This window comes from Entelurus aequoreus, linkage group LG04, assembly GCF_033978785.1.
Source record: "Entelurus aequoreus isolate RoL-2023_Sb linkage group LG04, RoL_Eaeq_v1.1, whole genome shotgun sequence".
In the NCBI taxonomy this organism is placed as follows: Eukaryota; Metazoa; Chordata; class Actinopteri; order Syngnathiformes; family Syngnathidae; genus Entelurus; species Entelurus aequoreus.
Genome location: NC_084734.1, coordinates 6,406,761 through 6,428,365, shown reverse-complemented (window position 1 = coordinate 6,428,365; position 21,605 = coordinate 6,406,761). Strand labels below are relative to the sequence as shown.

The 21,605-nt window shown below is 39.7% G+C and overlaps 1 protein-coding gene across 2 annotated transcripts in view; it reads right to left on the bottom strand.

The window, feature by feature from the left end:
• The window catches only part of tm9sf5 (transmembrane 9 superfamily protein member 5), a 48,578-nt gene extending 27,699 nt beyond the window's left edge, over window positions 1-20,879 (bottom strand). Inside the window, exons 1-11 of one of the 2 annotated variants that reach the window (XM_062044120.1) lie at window positions 20,586-20,879; window positions 20,007-20,074; window positions 15,681-15,774; window positions 15,471-15,598; window positions 13,704-13,833; window positions 13,498-13,625; window positions 9,069-9,183; window positions 6,132-6,211; window positions 5,953-6,058; window positions 574-624; window positions 154-286 (exon numbers count right to left, since the gene is read on the bottom strand). In XM_062044120.1, coding sequence (XP_061900104.1) covers window positions 154-286; window positions 574-624; window positions 5,953-6,058; window positions 6,132-6,211; window positions 9,069-9,183; window positions 13,498-13,625; window positions 13,704-13,833; window positions 15,471-15,598; window positions 15,681-15,774; window positions 20,007-20,074; window positions 20,586-20,723 — 1,171 coding nt within the window. In that variant the 5' untranslated portion in view covers window positions 20,724-20,879. The remainder of the gene's footprint in view (window positions 1-153; window positions 287-573; window positions 625-5,952; window positions 6,059-6,131; window positions 6,212-9,068; window positions 9,184-13,497; window positions 13,626-13,703; window positions 13,834-15,470; window positions 15,599-15,680; window positions 15,775-20,006; window positions 20,075-20,585) is intronic. The other variant, XM_062044121.1, reaches the window with a different exon arrangement.
• Between the last annotated feature and the right edge of the window lie 726 nt (window positions 20,880-21,605).

Sequence of the window (21,605 nt, the reverse complement as noted above, 5' to 3'; positions counted from 1 at the left end):
ATTTCCATTCATTCCCATGGACGGTGTCCAACTTTGAATAATCAAAAAATGGTCAATATTTCCAAACTTTCCGAGCTTAACTTCCCGTGGTAAATTTCCACCCCTTTGCAAGCCTAAGTACTGTCGCTGCTATTGATTGCCAGCCCTTCTTACAGAGGGTGATGAAGGTCATGATGAAGATCTGCGTTCCCTGGCCGAGGAATATGGAGAGCAGCATGCCCTTCCTGGGTGGCCGGAACACATCCCCATGCACCTGCTTCCAGCCGGACTCCTCCTGGGCGTCTTCCTGTGGGGGGGAAAGGAGAAGAATGAGAAGGCCAATCAACAGAGTGCATCACATGAGCGGTAAAACCAAGGACTAACTACACAGTGGGTTACAGTCAACTAAATCTGACACATTTGCTGTGCTACGACTCCAATGTATCCTTCAAACATATAGTGTGTGGTTCAGGTCTTGACACATTTTTACATTCCTCTCCCATGTGTGTTGTTGCAGTCATCTCACACCCTCACACACACGCACACACCAGATTGAAGTACCACAACAGATGTGGGTGTTTTTGGTACGCTTACATAAATGGGAGAGGATTTCAGCGTGGTCGGTGGAACCTTTATCAAGTCTGCCTGTGAAATGTGACAACACGTTCAGTACTTTCTGACGCAAACAAACTAGCAGATACTTTTTTCCCCAATCAAATACACAACCGCCAATACACTCATGTGCTACGGTGTCAACTAGGGATGGGTACATGTTCACCTGGCAAAACGGTAATGGTACCACTTTTCTGTACTTCCATGTGTTTATTGTGGAGAATGCATATATTTTTTACAGTTCTTTCTTTATTCATAGTCATGTTTAAAGCAGCTAATATTTTCCCATGTGTACTCTTTTTGCTTGTATCTTATGTCCGTAAGTAAACTCTGTGCTTTACCTTGAAGGGGTTGGAATGTGGGAGTATAGCATACTCTCTTTTTACCTTATCAGTATTAGAACATTGAGGCTGCATTCCTATCTGGGCAGGGTGGGGGCTGTTTTCGTATTCAATAAGTTGTCTCTTACCGTTTGGCTTTCAGACCGCTTCTAGATGCCGCTATTAACGGACTGTAGGACTGGGGCCGTACTTATCAAGCTTCTTAGAGTGCCATTTTACACTTAAGTCCTGAGAATTTGCGAAATTTAGTCCTACTCTCAAACTTAAGAATAAAAGCTTTTTATCAACGTTCTTAAGTCTAAGAATCACTCCTACTCTCCATGATATTTAAGAGACCTTCAGAGGTGTCTTAAGTGGTTATGAGTTGCCAGCAGGGGTGACACTGAGGCGAGAGAGACGTGCGCGAACGTTCAGGGAACGGAACAATGTTTTGGTTTTTTTGATGACGAGCAGCTGATCAAACGGTATCGTTTAGACAGAGCGGATATTATTTTTGTCACAGATTTAATACTTTTCGATTCCTTGTTGATTTCTGCATGTGTCTGCAGTGGGCTAGTATATATAGAGCCACCCACACCAGTTTCAAATTAGTTGCCTAATTAATGAATTGGAAAGAAAATGTTATGACAGTAGCGTATGTGTGTGGCCGTGAGGTGAGTGACGTCAGTGAGTGTGTGGGCGAGAGAAGAGAGGGAGCGGTAGCGTGAGTGCCGGCGGGGACTAGTTTGTTTTGTATTATTTTGTAGTTTATTGTCAAAATATACACTCCCATTGTCCACTTAAATATTTCCAATATATTTCTTTATTCTTAGACAACGGATTCCCTTCCGTGATTGGTAATTTCTATGGACACAGAAATGACGTCACCTAAAATTCCGTTTACGGCACATAGTAATGTCGTAATTCAGCTCTGAGTGTGACACTTAAGATTCAGTCCTACACTTCGCTGAAAGTGTGAGTAAGACGCTTGATAACTAACTTTTAAGTGCAGCTTTCAGCGAAGAATTTATTTACTCTTAAGTCAACTCTTAGCAGACTTCTTAGGAGTAATTCTAAGAAGCTTGATAAGTACGGCCCCTGGTCTCCTAAAGCTTTAGTAAAACTTGATAATATTCATATTCTGTCTTGATGGTCCTTCTTACTCAACATATATGTCATCTGATTTGGGATTGACCAGTGACTTGTATTCCCTGAGAGGAAGACAGGTCAGACGCAACAGTGTTCATGTGGTAATAAATGTTATTTTGTTTAACAATAAAATCTACAGTTGTACAGTATTGTACTGGCATTTTTTCCCCCACCTGAATCCTGCCGATCGGCGCATGTTTAGTTTGTCAATTCACGCACAAAAGCAGAAACAGTGTGTAGAGGAAGAATGGCAAAAAACTGCAGTTCTACTGGTTAATAGAGAGAATACGTGAAGCTCAATGGAGGTATTTTGGCTCCAAAACCAAGTAAAAGGTTAAAGCTTTAAACACGGAAGCTTTAAAACATGCCTCGCCAAAGATGGCAACAGAGTATTACCATCTTAGCTTCAAACTTCAGCACTAAAATAACAAGCATTGAGACGTGCGCAGGGAGTTTAAAGAGTGACAGTTACAGTACCGGTAGTTAACTAGCTTCCCTGTTGTGCACATATAAATATGTAGACACGCACACAGCTGGTTGGCTTGATGACAATTTATTAGCGCAATCAAAACCGCCCACTTAGCGGTATCTTGAACAATTTGGGTTTTATCGGCTAGATGTCTTATCTGTGTAGTTTCAGCCATAGTAATGATTTTAGTATTTACCAATTGTTGTATGTGTCTTAAAGCACACGAGGCATTTAATACAATGTCAATAAAGTTTTCTATTCTATTCTAACCTAATCCTAATTCATGGGAGACACTACATAAAATGGTTCATTGTTCTTTGGGTGCAATAAGGGAAGTCCAAAGTGTTTAATGCCTTTTCATTTATTATAATCTTCTAAAATTGTTCTTTGAGTGCAATAAGAAACAGTTCTAATGTATTGTAAGATGTTCTATTACAATGAAGTAAATGATGAGATTTTTTGTGGTCGCTTTTTTTTTTTTTTTTTTTGAAAAGTATTGAAATACATTTTGGTACCGGGGACAACCCTAATAAAATCTAATTTTGTTATTTAACATTTTACAACGAGCTGATAATGACAACCGTTCTGTTCAGTAGTTACATCTCGTTTTCTTACCCTTCTGAGTCTCTTTTGCAGGTATGCATTCATTTTAGTTTGTGTTGCCATAGTCAGGAAGCCATACTATTGTATTTTTACACACCAGCTATTTCACTGTATTGTATTGAGTGTTTTATCAAAAGTGTTTTATATTGATATCAATGATGTGTCTATCGCGATATATATTAATATGGTTTCATTGGTCCAGCCCTAGTTCAGTGATGTCATTGTGGTTTGTGCAGCCCATCAAGGCACCTTTGATTAAGGGCTATGTAAATAAAGTTTGATTGATCGATTGAATCAAATTAATCACTTATATTTATTATTTTTAAAATATGTCCATTACATTTGCATTCTTTTTAATCCTTATTTTTGACTCTTCCGTAACACCGCACCATTATTTTTTTAAACTCTTAATTGCTTAGTAATGTTTGATTTCTGCCCAAACACCTTCCTTTCCTTCCACACAGAAAGTGAACACAATTAAATTGACAGACTCTTAGCAAACAAAATATATTGAGTTCAGTTTGTCCTCTATGTGTTGCCATAGTCAGGAAGCAATAGTATTGCACTTTTAGACACCAGCTATTTGACTGTAGCGTGCATGCAAGTTGTAGTTTTGATTGCTAAATTTGGCGGTGTCGGAATTGCCATGTAAAATCGCCAATGCTAGTAAGTAGCCTGTATGGCACATCCAATGTGAATGGGCGCTTTTCAATCAGGTACTGTATTTTTCGGACTATAAGTCGCAGTTTTTTTCATAGTTTGGCCGGGGGGGTGCGACTTATACTCAGGAGCGACTTATGTGTGAATTTATTAACACATTGGCGTAAAATATAAAATAATATTATTTAGCTCATTCACATAAGAGACTAGACGTATAAGATTTCATGGGATTTAGCGATTAGGAGTGACAAATTGTTTGGTAAACGTATAGCATGTTCTATATGTTATACTTATTTGAATGACTCTTACCATAATATGTTACGTTAACTAGGGATGATGTTTGATAAGGAATTATCGAGTTCGAGCCTATTATCGAATCCTCTTATCGAACCGATTCCTTATCGATTCTCTTATCGAGTCCAGATAGGTTGTTGTATATGGAAAAAAACACACAATATTTGGTTTAACAAAAGCTCACTTTTGTTATATAATAAAAAAATAAAATCTAATAAATAAATAAATATTGACTGTTACCCACCTAAAAAAATAAAATAAATAAATATTGACTGTTGTTACCCAAAGTATATTAAGTGGGATTTTTCAGAGAAACAAATATATACAGTAACACAAAAACAAGCTGTCTCTGTGATCACTATAGGTGTATAAATAATAATATAGTCTTAAATAAAATCAGTCCCTTGGGCACTAAACTGAAAATAATACAGCTCTCCAAAAAGTGCACTTCTGCTGCTATTTGACATAACTGTTTGTTATGATGCTTTGACATTTTTGCACTTTATTTCTTTATTGAAAGAAAATTCTATGAAGAGAAAAGTTCTTTGCAAATGTGGTTACAATGCTAACAAATGAAAAGTTAAAGCTAAAAAAAGAAATACACTTTATTGAGTTAACATTATTTCTTTATAGGGGGAAAAATGTTATGAGCTAGAGAATATAACAACTACACTACCCAGCATGCAACGGGAGTTACGAACATGCGCGGTAGCCCCGAAAAGTGTTGCATGTTGCCACGCTGTGAAAGTAAATGTCAAGAACTCAGCCAACACGCCTCGTCTGCATTATTTATAATTAGACAAACAACACATCTACAGTGTGATTTTGTTTTGTTTACAAGGAAATAAAAACAAAAGTTAAAAAAGGGAGATATGTTGTATGTATATGTATGTGCTGCGGTTGTTTTAAGAACGTTGCGACAGCTGCCGTAAAGGAGGTGCGTTGCTAGCCTGGTTGCTATGTTTCCGGTTGGTCGTAAAAGTGTTCGTCATGTGTTTTACCCTGCTAAAATCTCTCAGTAAAGTTATTCGATGGATTATAGCTTTGGTTTTGAACTTTATTACACCTTGGAGCGCTTTTTCCCGTCCATTGTTTTCCTGCTTTCGCTATCTGCGCCTAATGACTGAGCTACGTGACGTCAATTCTTGTGATGTCCCACGGAGCATTTCTGGTCGGGACGGGATTCCAGGGATTCGAATAAAGAATCAACTCTTTTCCTTTACTATAGTGGTCTCGATAACGGGTACCGGTTCTCAAAAAGGGATTCGAGTCAGAGGACTCGGTTATTTTCTTATCAAACAACCGGGAAAACCGGTTTCGAGTATCATCCCTAACGTTAACATACCAGGCACCTTCTCAGTTGCTTATTTATGCCTCATATAACGTACACTTATTCATCCTGTTGTTCACTATTCTTTAGACATTTTAAATTGCCTTTCAAATGTCTATTCTTGGTGTTGGCTTTTATCAAATACATTTCCCCAAAAAATGCGACTTATACACCAGTGCGACTTAGATATGTTTTTTTCCTTCTTTATTATGCATTTTCGGCCGGAGCGACTTATACTCCGGAGCGACTTATACTCCGAAAAATACGGTATGTTTGCTTTGTTGGCATGGAAAATTATAGCATTACCAACAGGCAGTCCGCTATGAATACATCTTTTTTCCCTGCTAACTACTTGAGCCGGTGCAGAGTCTGCAACCTGATGTGACGTCGGGTGCTACAAGGTTTGAAAATATGGTAGCTTTTGATTGACGTAAGTCAGTATTCGCTAGTACCGACAGAATATATAAAAATACTAAATTCAGTACCCATTCCTAGTGACAAAGCAAGAAATGTTTAACTACGGGCAATGTTTTTACCTGGTCCACCTGGTTGTATCTGGCAATGTCCTTGTGCAGCGTTCTCAGCATGATCATGGCAACCATGCCGGACAAGAAGAGCACGATGACCAAAGAGTTCATGATGCTAAGAGACAAAGATTAATGTTACAAACTATAAACACTCTTGTGGGAATGTGTTGATTAGATGGCACGCCCACCTAAACCACTGGATGTTTGTATGGGGCATGGAGACCAGGATGTAGTCCCAGCGGGAAGCCCACTTGATTTTATTGTTTTCCTGTAAAAAAATTAGATGAACATTTATCATTATTGTAAAATAAGTCAAGGACTTCATTATACAATAAAGTGATGTGATATTTTTGATTTATTGCAATTTTTTACAAAGTTCATTGATAAATGCAACATGCAGCCAAAAATACAAACTGTATGTATGTAAACTAGAGGACAGTAATAATTCATTGGACAAACTGAGCCAAAAAGAATATGATTCAAATGATCCATTGCCATTTATTGCAATTGTACAGAAAGTTATTCAAGTTTATTGCCGCTTAAATGTAAAAACCCTCTACTTCTTAAAGATGAATTGCATTTTTTTAAATATATCTTTTAGCGCAAGATTTGTGTTCCCCCTTTAGATGAACATCATAACCCTCACTCAGGTAAAAAAATAGAAATAAAATCTAGGAGCAAACGAGCAGCATAGCATGTCAGTGTGTCCACAGCAGCAGTACTTCCTCCGTCAGTGATGCGCTGTGGTACTAAAAGTAGTTCCTTAGCGTTAGCTCTCAGAAGAACAATTAGGAATGGGTACCGTTTACATGTGAACCGGTACGGTACAGAATTGATAAGAGTATTCGACAGTACAAATTTTCCCTACTTTTGTGTGTTAATCAATTTTGTTTTTGATAATAAAATCTCATCTTTTTACTGAAACACTAAGAAAATTCTGATTATAACAACTGCTGTCCAGTTATTATATCTTGTTTCATTATCACATTTCTGAGTCTCATTTACAAGTATGCCATCCATCTAGGGGTGTAAAGGTACACAACATTTTTGGTTCGGTACGTACCTCGGTTTAGAGGTCACGGTTTGGTTCATTTTCGGTACAGTAAGAAAACAACAACATATACATTTTTTGGTTATTTATTTACCAAATTTGTAAACAATGGCTTTATCCTTTTAACATTGGGAACACTATAATAATTCTACCCACGTTAATCAACATTAAACTGCCTCAAGTTGTTGCTCAGATTAAATAAAATGACAAAACTTTTCTTGTACATATAAAAAGTGCAACATTAAACAGTTTCAAGTCAACTCATTATGCGTAATTTATTACAGCATTTGGGAAGCCTGTAGTTGATTTTTATTATGTAAATGTTATATATTTATCAACATGTGATAGCAGGGACCCTGCCATTCAAAACTAAGCTGCTCCATTACTAATGATTCATGTAACTATAGCTGAAAAAATAGTACAATAGCAATAGGAGAGACTATTCATCCCTGAACACCATGGAGTTCATGTAGGCTTAATGATGCACTTACATTATTATATCAACTATCAGAGACAGAAACTCTTCATTTAACATAATGTCCTTTTTTGCTGCTTCAACACAGCTCAATCAACACAGAAAAAGGTAAAGTGAAATAACAGACAGGGCTTTGCTGTCCGTAACACACACACGCGCACACACACCGCAAAATGAGCTAACGTTACGCTAAAAGCGCATTAGCCTTCACCCCAAGCCAGGACTGCGAGCGAGCTGAGCTGCAGTTTATATTTCTAGGAGGTCAACGGGCTCATAGTGATGTTACTAGTAGTTGACTGGGAGGTGTTTATTATCATTTGGGGAGAGTCCGCGGCCTGATGATTACCTGCTAAACGCTAAGCACTGACTACATGCGCTCTGAATACGCACTGCGGATTGGCTGTTACCGCTCTGAATACGCACTGCTGATTGGCTGTTACCGCTCTGTATGTAACCAATCAGATGGTTGTGTGGGTGGGACAATGCTGGGTGCTGTGTAGAGTACTGACAGAGACAGAGGCAGAAGGAAGCGGAGCAGCTTGTTAAGACTTTAGCTTAGCTTAATATGTTCGTGTGGAAACTCGTTCGGTACACCTCCGAACCGAACCGAACCCCCCGTACTGAAACGGTTCAATACAAATACACGTACCGTTACACCCCTACATCCACCCATCCATTTTCTACCGCTTGTCCCTTTTGGGGTCGCAGGGGGTGCTGGAGCCCATCTCAGCTACATGCCAATAAGTTGTAATTCCAGTTGAAAGTCCAAGACGTTAGAAAGCAGTAGTGTATAGTTTGTGGTGTGTTGGCTAGTCAGTTCAGTCTCTGCTGAATCTAGTCTTTTGTTGCACCCTAAAAAGTGTGTATACTGTGTGTATTGTCCTTTTTACTCACAAGCTGTTTGATTGTAACTTGCATCTTAGTTGTAGTTTTCACTAAAAAATTTGGAGGTGTTGAAATCCCCATGTAAAATCGCTAATGCTATTCAGTAGCATGCAATAGCAAAGCCAATGTATATTAGCAAAAAGCTAGCGCATATTTGGAAAAGTGGAGCCTTACTTAACTTACGTTGGGGCAATTTTTGCATCAAGTTTTTGGTTCGGCATTGGAAATTGCAACACTACCTAGAGGAAGTTTGGCTGAGAAAGCTGTCAGTGCTGCTTGAGTGATCGCCAAGTGCCAAAGTGCTGAATCAGCAACCGGGTGTGACGTTACGCACAACCCAGGTACTGGAACATGGCACAGTTGGATTTTACATGAATCGGTGCCCGGTAGCACCGGCAGCATTCGGCCAGTGCCAACCTTTTTTTTCGGATTCGGTACCTAAAACTAATAACAATGTTGCTATCCTTAATGTACAAAAAGTTTGTAAATGCTGAACAACATTCCCCAAAAAGTACGGTTTCTCAAACGGCCCAAAACATGACTTAAAAAAGTAATAATAAATGTATTTTTCTATTTTTGAGAATTACATTTAGAAAACATTTCGAAGACATTAACAATCTATATTTTATAGTTAGAAAAAGCATTGAAAAATATAGTCATTTTGATTTTTTCCCACTCCTTTTTGAAAAGACCCGCAGAGTACAAAGGCCTTACCTCAAAAGAGACAGAGTAGGTGTAAACGATGGACACGTCACTGTCAAAGTGGCCAGGTACCTCCATAGGGTTGACGCTTTCACAATCTGGCTTTTTCTCATCCGCGTGTTTGACACTGTTGAAAGTAAAAAAGGTACAAGCGCTTTGTAAAGAACATCAAATTAACTCCACAACTACTTTTTTATGCAGTGACTATGAAGAGAGATGAATGTGATGATAGCCATAGACCTGGAAAAGTAACATACTAACAAGTAATGACACTGCAAAGTCAGGCGCTAACCTTCCAAAGTACATACAGTCATCCATCCTCTAGACCAGGGGTCACCAACGCGGTGCCCGCGGGCACCAGGTAGCCCGTAAGGACCAGATGAGTAGCCCGCTGGCCTGTTCTAAAAATAGCTTAAATAGCAGCACTTACCAGTGAGCTGCCTCTATTTTTTTAATTTTATTTATTTACTAGCAAGCTGGTCTCGCTTTGCCCGACATTTTTAATTCTAAGAGAGACAAAACTCAAATAGAATTTGAAAATCCAAGAAAATATTTTAAAGACTTGGTTTTCACTTGTTTAAATAAATTCATAAATTTTTTTCCTTTGCTCCTTATAGCTTTCAGAAAGACAATTTTAGAGAAAAAATACAACCTTAAAAATGATTTTAGGATTTTTAAACACATATACCTTTTTACCTTTTAAATTCCTTCGTCTTCTTTCCTGACAATTTAAATCAATGTTCAAGTAAAACTTTTTTTTTTATTGTAAAGAATAATAAATACATTTTAATTTAATTCTTCATTTTAGCTTCTGTTTTTTCGACGAAGAATATTTGTGAAATATTTCTTCAAACTTATGATTAAAATTCAAAAAAATTATTCTGGCAAATCTAGAAAATCTGTAGAATCAAATTTAAATCTTATTTCAAAGTCTTTTGATTTTCTTTTAAAATTTTTGTTCTGGAAAATCTAGAAGAAATAATGATTTGTCTTTGTTAGAAATATAGCTTTGTTTGTTATATATTGTTTTTTATATATTCTAACAAAGTGTAGATTGGATTTTAACCTATTTAAAACATTTCATCAAAATTCTAAAATTAATCTTAATCAGGAAAAATTACTAATGATGTTCCATAAATTCTTTTTTTAAGTTTGTCACTTCTTTTTTTCGGTTGAATTTTGAATTTTAAAGAGTCAAAATTGAAGATAAACTATGTTTCAAAATTTAATTTTCATTTTTTTCGTGTTTTCTCCTATTTTAAACCGTTCAATTAAGTGTAAATATCATTAATTATTAATAATAACATAGAGTTAAAGGTAAATTGAGCAAATTGGCTATTTCTGGCAATTTATTTAAGTGTGTATCAAACTGGTAGCCCTTCGCATTAATCAGTACCCAAGAAGTAGCTCTTGGTTTCAAAAAGGTTGGTGACCCCTGCTCTAGACCAGTGGTCCCCAACCTTTTTTTCACCAGACTGGTTTAATGTAGGCATGATTTTCAGGGACCGGCTTTCTACTCGTGCCAGATAAATACAGCAAGAACAAGTGCATGAAAAATGCAACTCACCATAACGCTGAATTAGTGTTTCTTCGCAATGAGATGCAGATGGAAATCAGCCTTCGGCTACAATCTGTCACTTTTCTGTCTGATATGTTCATTAATGTGCATTGTATCATGTCACAAAGTTATAACAAATGGCAACTTCCCATGAGGAGTTTTATTGCACATCTATAAACAAGCTCATTGGTGTGTCTAGTGCACAGGTGTCAAACTCAAGGCCCGCGGGCCAGATCTGGCCCTCCATGTCATTTTATATGGCCCACAAAAGCCTGGAAATAATATAATATGTTTCAATAAAACACCTTATATTTTCTTTCTCTACTTTCTTACTAAAAGGTGTTGGGGTTTTTTTCTAGTTTGACAGGGGAAAAAATAATGTCCAATATTGCAACAAATATTATATTATCTCACTTTGTTGGTCAAAATCCAAATAAATACTTAAATATCTGCTTAACTTATGATTTCGAAGCCAGTTATCCATCAAATTGTACACTATAAAAATGACCAATAGAATTTACTGTAAAATTTAGGGAGGTTTTTTTACAGCATATTCCTACTGTAAGTTGGAAATTGATGTTTGTTTTTTTACAGTAAAATTCTGTCGATTTAGCTGTCAGTGCTTTTTGTTTACTGTAAAATCCACCATTGATGATTTTATGGTACCACATTTTATTATGGTAAAAAACTGGCATCTGAGTTGCCAAAATTAAATTAAACAGCGGTACTGTATTTCTTTTTACAGTGATATGTTGTAAAAATAATAATAATTTTTTTAAAAACACCATATATTTTACAGTACAATATTTTACTGGCAACTAACCTGCCAGTTTTTTTCTGTAAAAAACAGTGGTAAAATCTGCATATTTTTTTTACTCTTTACGTAAAAAATGCTACAAATATTTTAATTCATAGGCAAATTCGTTAATTATTTACTGTTACAAACGGCCCTTTTACTGGCAGCAATGACTGCGGTGTGGCCCTCAATGAAAACAAGTTTGACACCCCTGGTCTAGTGGGACAGGCGGAGAAAATGCAGTCCTTTCTAAATTATTTAATGTTTCTCTCCGGCCCGGTAGCAAATGTGTCACGGACCGGTACCGGTCCCCGAACCGGTGGTTGGGGACCGCTGCTCTAGACGTTTCCCCTTGTTACTTACTGGCAAGAACAGAAATGCTCTTCTGTGGTTTATCCGTTATACAGTGCTCAATAGAGCGGAATATATGTCAGGAAAAAAACAGAGGCTATATCATCCCTACAAGCCTTGTAGGAGCCTAAATGCTGTTTAAGTTAATTTACATTTTATGGAAGGTGCTTTATGTTTATTCAGCCAAAAGGGGACTATTTACTTTATTTAAATAATACGAAAATGTGTATATTGGATGCTTAGAATAATTTTTGAATGATTAAGTTGACAAGTAAACGATACAAAAGGAAGAGGAACGTCTGGAGTTTAGTTTGTTGTTGCCGCAGCAAGCGGAGCAGGAGAAAGAAGAGGAGCGTCAAGCTACGGCTTCATTAGGAAACTACAAGCCTGTTTCGCAGGTTTACCTGCTCGTCGGGGGATTTTATTATGTTATTATAAATTGCATTTCTGTTATGTATGAAAAGCGCTTTATAAACAAAGTTTGATTTGATTTGACAAGCGAGTGTTCAATTGACCTAAGATGCATGGTTTTGGGATGCAGCCGCAGAAAGACATGCAAACTCCACGCAGAGATGCCCCGCTGGACATCCAAACCCCGATATTTTGACTATGAAGTAGGGCTGGGCGATTTATGGAATATACTGGATATATCGCGGGTTTGTCTCTGTGCGATATAGAAAATGACTATATGGTCATATTCGAGTATACGTTTTCATGCAGTTGCTTTTAGCTGCGGGCATTACACTACAGGCTACACTACCCACTCTTTCTTGTCTCTCCTTCTCACAGAGACTTAAACAAGCGCACCTTCTTACATACCTCACATACTGTCGCGTCATACGCCCTCGCCGAGCAGAGAGGTAGCAGCATGGGTAACATTAGCTGTGATGCTAGCGGAGCGAGTGGTAATACGAGAGAAAGAAGGTGCCAATCTGGTAACAAATGAAGGAAGAATTAATTCCTAAGAAAAACAGCAGGGGGTCCATCGTCTGGCGGTGGTTTGGCTTCAAGCGGGAAGATGTTGAACAGACAACCGTAATATGTCAAGTATGCGGCAAAAGCGTTGTTACAAAAAGTAGCACCTACTGCTAATTTGTAGCATCATTTGAAAAGTCACCCGCTAGAGAATGAAGAGTGCTTGAAACTCCGCATGTCAACATCTCCGTTCGGTGCCACACCCACAAAATGCCCAAGCAACCATTTCCACATCAACACCGTATGAAACAAATAGTCCACAACAGAAGGAGATAACGTTCGCAGGAACCTACCACATAGCAAAGGACATACACTATTTGATTTCCTATTATGCAGCTCATTTTTATTTTGACAGTTTTTGAAATATCTTGTGTGACATCATGCACAAAAGTGCACTTTATTTGTTTTAAACTATTGTAGTTGCATCCTGTACAAAAAGTGCACTTTAATTTAGTGTTGTTTTGATATGTCATCTTAGTGACATCATGCACAAAAGTGCACTAATAGCTAGTTTTAAAATGTCTGCTAAATTGACTTAATTGTGGTTTCCCTCTCTGCATGAAAGTTTAAAATGAGCATATATTAATGCAGTATGAAGAAGAATGTTTCAATGTAGACAAGGCTAAGGCAAAATATCCAGATATATATGGTGTATCGTGACATGGCCTAAAAATATCGAGATATTAATAAAAGGCCATATCGCCCAGCCCTACTATGAAGCCAACATACTTAAGTCTGCCGGTAGGTTCTACTGTGTTTACCTCTTGGGTTCCAGAGTGGCAGCAACCAGCCGAGCCCCGCTCCATCCGTCGGCCTCTCCGCTGTGGTAGGTGATCTTGATGTCTACGTGGTTGAACACGTAAAATGTGTTCTTCTTGTTGAACTCGGCCTGAGATGCACACATTCAGCGAGTCAATACACTTTTTTTTAGTGTAAACGGTGTGAGCACTCATAAATCACAACTCACATTGATGACACAAGCGTCCTTAGGTTTGCCGTCAGCGGTAACCAGGCAGCCAATAGGGAAGCCAGGGTTGCAGTATTTCTGATTATCTTCCACGTCGTAACACCACGTGACCGGCATGTTGTCAACAATCCTGAAACAGCAGCGAGTGGCTCTCAAGCGCAAGTCCCCAGGTTCCTTATTGTGCTCATCGTAAGAGTGAATACCCTCCCTGACCACCTGAGGGCACCACAGACTGTGGATGCTTTTAAAAAAGGCTTAAAAACCCTTCTTTTCAAAAAAGCCTTTTTTTTAGATATATGCATACTAGTTTTAGCTATTTGGCTGTTCCAGTCTTTATTTTTATTTATTTTTTATTATCTTTTTTTTTTAAAGGCCTACTGAAAGCCACTACTACCGACCACGCAGTCTGATAGTTTATATATCAATGATGAAATCTTAACATTGCAACACATGCCAATACGGCCGGGTTAACTTATAAAGTGACATTTTAAAATTCCCGGGAAATATCCGGCTGAAACATCGCAGTATGATGACGTATGCGCGTGACGAAGTCCGAGTAACGGAAGTTATGGTACCCCGTAGAATCCTATACAAAAAGCTCTGTTTTCATTTCATAATTCCACAGTATTCTGGACATCTTTTGCAATTTTTTTAATGAACAATGAAGGCTGCAAAGAAGACAGTTGTAGGTGGGATCAGTGTATTAGCAGCGGACTACAGCAACACAACCAGGAGGACTTTGTTGGAGCGCTAGCCGCGCTAGCCGCCGACTTCACCTTGACTTACTACGTCTCCGGGCCGCCAAACGCATCGGGTGAAGTCCTTCGTCCTTCTGCCGATCGCTGGAACGCAGGTGAGCACAGGCGTTGATGACCAAATGAGGGCTGGCTGGCGTAGGTGGAGAGCTAATGTTTTTAGCATAGCTCTGTGCAGTCCGGTTGCTAAGTTAGCTTCAATGGCGTCGTTAGCACAGCATTGTTAACCTTCGCCAGCCTGGAAAGCATTAACCGTGTATTTACATGTCTACGGTTTAATAGTATTGTTGATTTTCTATCTATACTTCCAGTCAGGGGTTTATTTCTTTTGTTTCTATATGCAGTTAAAGCAAGATGCTATCACGTTAGCTCGTAGCTAAAGCATTTCGCCGATGTATTGTCGTGGAGATAAAAGGCACTGAATGTCCATTTCGCGTTCTCGACTCTCATTTTCAAGAGGATATAGTATCCCAGGTGGTTTAAAATACTAATCTGTGATCTACAATAGAAAAAGGAGAGTGTGGAATCCAATGAGCCAGCTTGTACCTAAGTTACGGTCAGAGCGAAAAAAGATACGTCCATCGCTGCCTCTCAAGTCATTCACTGTAACGTTCCTCATCTACGAATCTTTCATCCTCGCTCAAATTAATGGGGTAATCATCACTTTCTCGGTCCGAATCTCTCTCGCTCCATTGTAAACGGGGAATTGTGAGGAATACTAGCTCCTGTGATGTCACGCTACTTCCGCTACAGGCAAGGCTTTTTTTTATCAGCGAGCAAAAGTTGCGAACTTTATCGTCGATTTTCTCTACTAAATCCTTTCAGCAAAAATATGGCAATATCGCGAAATGATCAAGTATGACACATAGAACGGATCTGCTATTCCCGTTTAAATAAAAAAAAATCATTTCAGTAGGCCTTTAATACACTGTAGCACTTTGAGGTTGTTTACTCAATGTAAAGTGCTTTTTACAAATAAAATCTATTATTATTACCCTTTGAAAGAACTCACCAGTGGTGCTGATAGTTGAGCTCCATTCCCATTTTAAAGAAATCCAGCTTGTTCGTGTCATCCTGTTTGTCTTTCGTGTACGTCTTTGTGCACACCGCCTTGCACTTGACATCTTGATTGAAGTTGAACTACAGACAACAATGGGATGCATAAAAGAGTAATGAGTAAATTGTTTTAATAAATAGAACATTAGGCGGGGTCGGGCTCCACCTTGTACGGCGAGGACTCGATGCGTTCTCCAAACAAAACCTGCCCAAGGTTCTCGGAAGGCCTCATTTCCTTTGCATCCTTGCAAAAGTCAAACCTTAAAGCAATCAAAAATGAATTAGGATAATATTCAGCTGTAGGATTTTCCAAAAAATACATTAGACCAGGGGTGTCAAAGTCATCATTATTGCGGGCCACATTGCAAGTACAACAGTGAATGTACATGAATACAAACGCGTAGTAGGCAACTGTTTTTGATTCTTTTATTTTTTACAGATGAATGGATAACTGGTTTTGAAATCATAAGTCAAGATGACAAGCAGACATTTAAGTGTTCATTTTGGATAACCACAAAAATGGAACATCAGATAATATTAAGTGTAAAACAAAAGCAGTTGCATGTGCAACATTTTTTCTGTCAAAATTAAAAGAACAAATACATGCAGCCAGAGTGCGCTTTTTGCAGGCCGCATAAATGAATTAGCGCAACAATAAAATGACGCGGCGTGCCACATTAGAACGCCGTGGCGGGGCACAGTAAAATGATATAGCAAACAACACAAAATGATGTGGCGGTTCACTTGAAACAATGTGGCAGGCAACATAAAATGAATGTGGCAAGGCACATTAAAATGATGTGGCGAAACACAAAATTGTGTGGGAGGCCACATTAAAATGCGGCAGGGCACATAAAATGACATGGCAAACCACACAAAATGATGTGGCGGTTCACTTTAAACAACGTGGCAGGCAACATAAAATGATGTGGAGAAACAAAATTGTGTGGCGGGCAACATTAACGTGTGGCGGGCATATAACATGCATGCGGCAGGGCACATTAAAATGATGTGGCAAAACACAAAATTGTGTAAAAGGCCACATTTAATGTGGCAGGGCACACAAAATTATATGGCAAACAACACAAAATGATGTGGCACATTAGAATGAAGTGGGAGGGCACAGTAAAAGGTTTTTGCAGAACACATTAAAATATGGCAAACCACATAAATTAATGATGTGGCCAACACCTTAAATGATGTGGCGGTGCACATTAAAATATTATGGCGAAATAATATGATGTGGCGGGCCACTTTAGAACGTGGCAGGGCACATAAACTGATGTGGTAGGGCACCTTATAATGGTATGGCAAACCACATAAAATGATGTGGCGGGCCACATTAGAAGGTAACAGGGCACACAAATGATGTGGCAGGCCACATTAGAACGTGGCAAACCACATTAGAATGTGGCGGGCCACGTGAGAAGGTGGCAGGGCACATAAATGATGTGGCAGGCCACATTAGAAGGTGGCAGGGCACATAAATGATGTGGCAGGCCACATTAGAACGTGGCAAACCACATTAGAATGTGGCAGGCCATGTTAGAATATGGCAGGGCACATAAATGATGTGGCGGGCCACATTAGAATGTGGCAGGCCACATTAGAATATGACAGGGCACATAAATGTTGTGGCAGGCCACATTAGGTTGTGGCGGGCCACATTAGAACGTGGCAAAACACATTAGAATGTGGCTGGCCATATTAGAATATGGCAGGGCACATACATGATGTGGCAGGGCACATAAATGATATAGCAGGGCACATAAATGATGTGGCAGGGCACATTAGAAGGTGGCAGGCCACATAAATGATGTGGCAAACCACATTAGAATGTGGCGGGCCATATTAGAAGATGGCAGGGCACATAAATTATGTGGCAGGCCACATTAGAACGTGGCAAACCACATTAGAATGTGGCAGGCCATGTTAGAAGGTGGCAGGGCACATAAATGATGTGGCAGGCTACATTAGAACGTGGCAAACCACATTAGAATGTGGCAGGCCATGTTAGAAGGTGGCAGGGCACATAAATGATGTGGCAGGCTACATTAGAACGTGGCAAACCACATTAGAATGTGGCAGGCCATGTTAGAAGGTGGCAGGGCACATAAATGATGTGGCAGGCCACATTAGCATGTGGCAGGGCACATAAATGATGTGGCAGGCTACATTAGAACGTGGCAAACCACATTAGAATGTGGCAGGCCATGTTAGAAGATGGCAGGGCACATAAATGATGTGGCGGGCCACATTAGAATGTGGCAGGCCACATTAGAACGTGGCAAAACACATTAGAATGTGGCTGGCCATATTAGAAGATGGCAGGGCACATACATGATGTGGCAGGGCACATAAATGATATAGCAGGGCACATAAATGATGTGGCAGGGCACATTAGAATGTGGCAGGCCACATAAATGATGTGGCAAACCACATTACAATGTGGCGGGCCATATTAGAATATGGCAGGGCACATAAATGATGTGGCAGGCCACATTAGAACGTGGCAAACCACATTAGAATGTGGCAGGCCATGTTAGAAGGTGGCAGGGCACATAAATGATGTGGCAGGCCACATTAGAATGTGGCAGGGCACATAAATGATGTGGCAGGCTACATTAGAACGTGGCAAACCACATTAGAATGTGGCAGGCCATGTTAGAAGATGGCAGGGCACATAAATGATGTGGCGGGCCACATTAGAATGTGGCAGGCCACATTAGAAAATATGACAGGGCACATAAATGTTGTGGCAGGCCACATTAGGTTGTGGCGGGCCACTTTAGAACGTGGCAAAACACATTACAATGTGGCTGGCCATATTAGAAGATGGCAGGGCACATACATGATATAGCAGGGCACATAAATGATGTGGCAGGGCACATTAGAAGGTGGCAGGCCACATAAATGATGTGGCAAACCACATTAGAATGTGGCGGGCCATATTAGAAGATGGCAGGGCACATAAATGATGTGGCAGGCCACAGTAGAACGTGGCAAACCACATTAGAATGTGGCAGGCCATGTTAGAATATGGCAGGGCACTTAAATGATGTGGCGGGCCACATTAGAATGTGGCAGGCCACATTAGAATGTGGCATGCCACATTAGAATGTGGCAGGCCATATTAGAATATGGCAGGGCACATAAATGATTTGGCAGGGCACAAATGATGTGGCAGGGCACATTAGAAGGTGGCAGGCCACATAAATGATGTGGCAAACCACATTAGAATGTGGCGGGCCATATTAGAAGATGGCAGGGCACATAAATGATGTGGCAGGCCACATTAGAACGTGGCAAACCATGTTAGAATATGGCAGGGCACTTAAATGATGTGGCGGGCCACATTAGAATGTGGCAGGCCATATTAGAATATGGCAGGGCACATAAATGATGTGGGAGGCCACGTTAGAATGTGACGGGCCACATTAGAATGTGGCAAAACACATTAGAACGTGGCAAAACACATTAGAATGTGGCTGGCCATATTAGAATATGGCAGGGTACATAAATGAGGTGGCAGGGCACATAAATGATATAGCAGGGCACATAAATGATGTGGCAGGCCACATAAATGATGTGGCAAACCACATTAGAATGTGGCGGGCCATATTAGAAGATGGCAGGGCACATAAATGATGTGGCAGGCCACATTAGAATGTGGCGGGCCATATTAGACTGGCAGGGCACATAAATGATGTGGCAGGCCACATTAGAACGTGGCAGGCCATGTTAGAATATGGAAGGGCACTTAAATGATGTGGCGGGCCACATTAGAACGTGGCAGGCCATATTAGAATATGGCAGGGCACATAAATGATGTGGGAGGCCACGTTAGAATGTGACGGGCCACATTAGAATGTGGCGGGCCACATTAGAACGTGGCAAAACACATTAGAACGTGGCAAAACACATTAGAATGTGGCTGGCCATATTAGAATATGGCAGGGTACATAAATGAGGTGGCAGGGCACATAAATGATATAGTAGGGCACATAAATGATGTGGCAGGGCACATAAATGATGTTACAGGGCACATAAATGATGTGGCAGGCCACATAAATGATGTGGCAAACCACATTAGAATGTGGCGGGCCATATTAGAATATGGCAGGGCACATAAATGATGTGGCAGGGCACATTAGAATGTGGCAGGCCATGTTAGAATATGGCAGGGCACTTAAATGATGTGGCAGGCCACATTAGAATATGGCAGGGCACACAAATGATGCGGCAGGGCACACAAATGATGCGACATAAAATGACGTGGCGGGCCAACTTAAAACGACGTGGCGGGCCAACTTAAAACGACGTGGCGGGCCAACTTAAAACGACGTGGCGGGCCAACTTAAAACGACGTGGCGGGCCACCTTAAAACGATGTGGCAAACCACATAAAATGATGTGGCAGGTAACATAAAATGATGTGGTGGGCCTTGAGTTTTGCCACCCGGGCATTATTAGACAGTGAAGATGTGACTTACATGTCATACTCATAAGGCAAGACTGACTCCACAGAATCCAGGCGGTTGACAAACAGCTGTATCTCCGTCTGTCAAACAAAAACACATGTTTACATCTCCGTCTGTCAAACAAAAACACATGTTTACATCTCCGTCTGTCAAACAAAAACACATGCTTACTTTATCCAAAGTGCAAGCTCAAGTGGTTGAATAACAATATTGTCAAGTTGTATTAATGAAACTGTGAGTACTATTTCTTCCTCTATTAAACCAACACTGGAGTTTATATCGCATGTGTTATGTTTTGGCTTTACACTAGCATGTAAATGTTTTATTTAATCGTGCCATAAGGTAAAAGTATTTCATTGTGCCATGAGGTAAAAGTATTTAGTAGGCTCCACGTCATTGCAGCAAGAAACATAAGGAGCACAAAGCTCATGCTGTTTCCAGGCCATAGACGGGGCCTTTGAAGCAATGGCTAACGTCAGCCAGCAAGGTGAAGAAGACGTAAAGACGTGTAATGTGGCAAGTAAAAGGCAACACAGTGTAAGATACGGGTGAGTGTGAACATACCTGCCGTACAGGTGAGTGTGAACATACCTGACAGTCTTCTGCACCTTTGCCTGCTTCACAGAAACTAACTGGGGCTAAACCCGGAAGATAGAACGCCGAGCACGGACTGAAGTGAGAAAGGAGCCAGCAAAGCAGCCCCAAAGCCAACTCTATTCGCCTCCTCATGTTCAAGCCTCACTTGTCAAATGTCTGTCGGCGATGAAAAAGTCTAAAGTGTGTTCCTATGCTGGCTGGAGGTGACGAGCAGCTTCTTGTGACGCTCATTAAAGTGCAGCGACGTCGCTAATGCTAGCTAGTAGCTGCGCACTGTCCACCCGCTTCTTCGCCAGGTGGGCGGAGCAACGCAAATATCGACATTGTCGACTTCCGCGTAGTATTGGTATGACGACGAGATCGACCGTTTTCGGTGCTCTTTGTTTTCGTGTGGTTGAAAGATAATAAATTATTGGACACATGAGGATTTGGGGGCAAAAGCCAAACATTTGAATGAGTAAAATATTTTTTCGTGTGTTTAAAATGTAATCAAAGGGAACACTTGAATGATTTCGTTGATACTGTTACATTGTTCTGCCTTATATTAATTATAATTGATATTGTTTACAAATAATCGTGTTTCTACTTTGACAAATTTTGTAAACTGATTTTTTTTACATAACATGATGCTGGGAATTTAATTGAATAAAAAAATGTAATCAAAATGCGTGTATTTATAAAAATTCAGATTGTTAAAATACGGTGTTTTACAATTATGTGTAAAAAAAAGATATTACATGAAAATTCAATGCATAAAAATGTAATGCACAAATAAAGACTCACTTTACTTTGAATTTACAACCCCCTGGCGCTGATGTGTACTGTTTTTGTAGTGTTTTGTACTGTTTTTGTGTTTACTTTGATTATTATGTTCAACTGTTAGTAAATGTTGAAATGTATAAATATGTTTGTATTTAAATAAAAATTTAAAAAAAGACACGGTGTTCGACAATTTTAAATATATCTGAACACAATTTTTTGTATTGTTATTTACTTTTGGATCAAAATAATAAT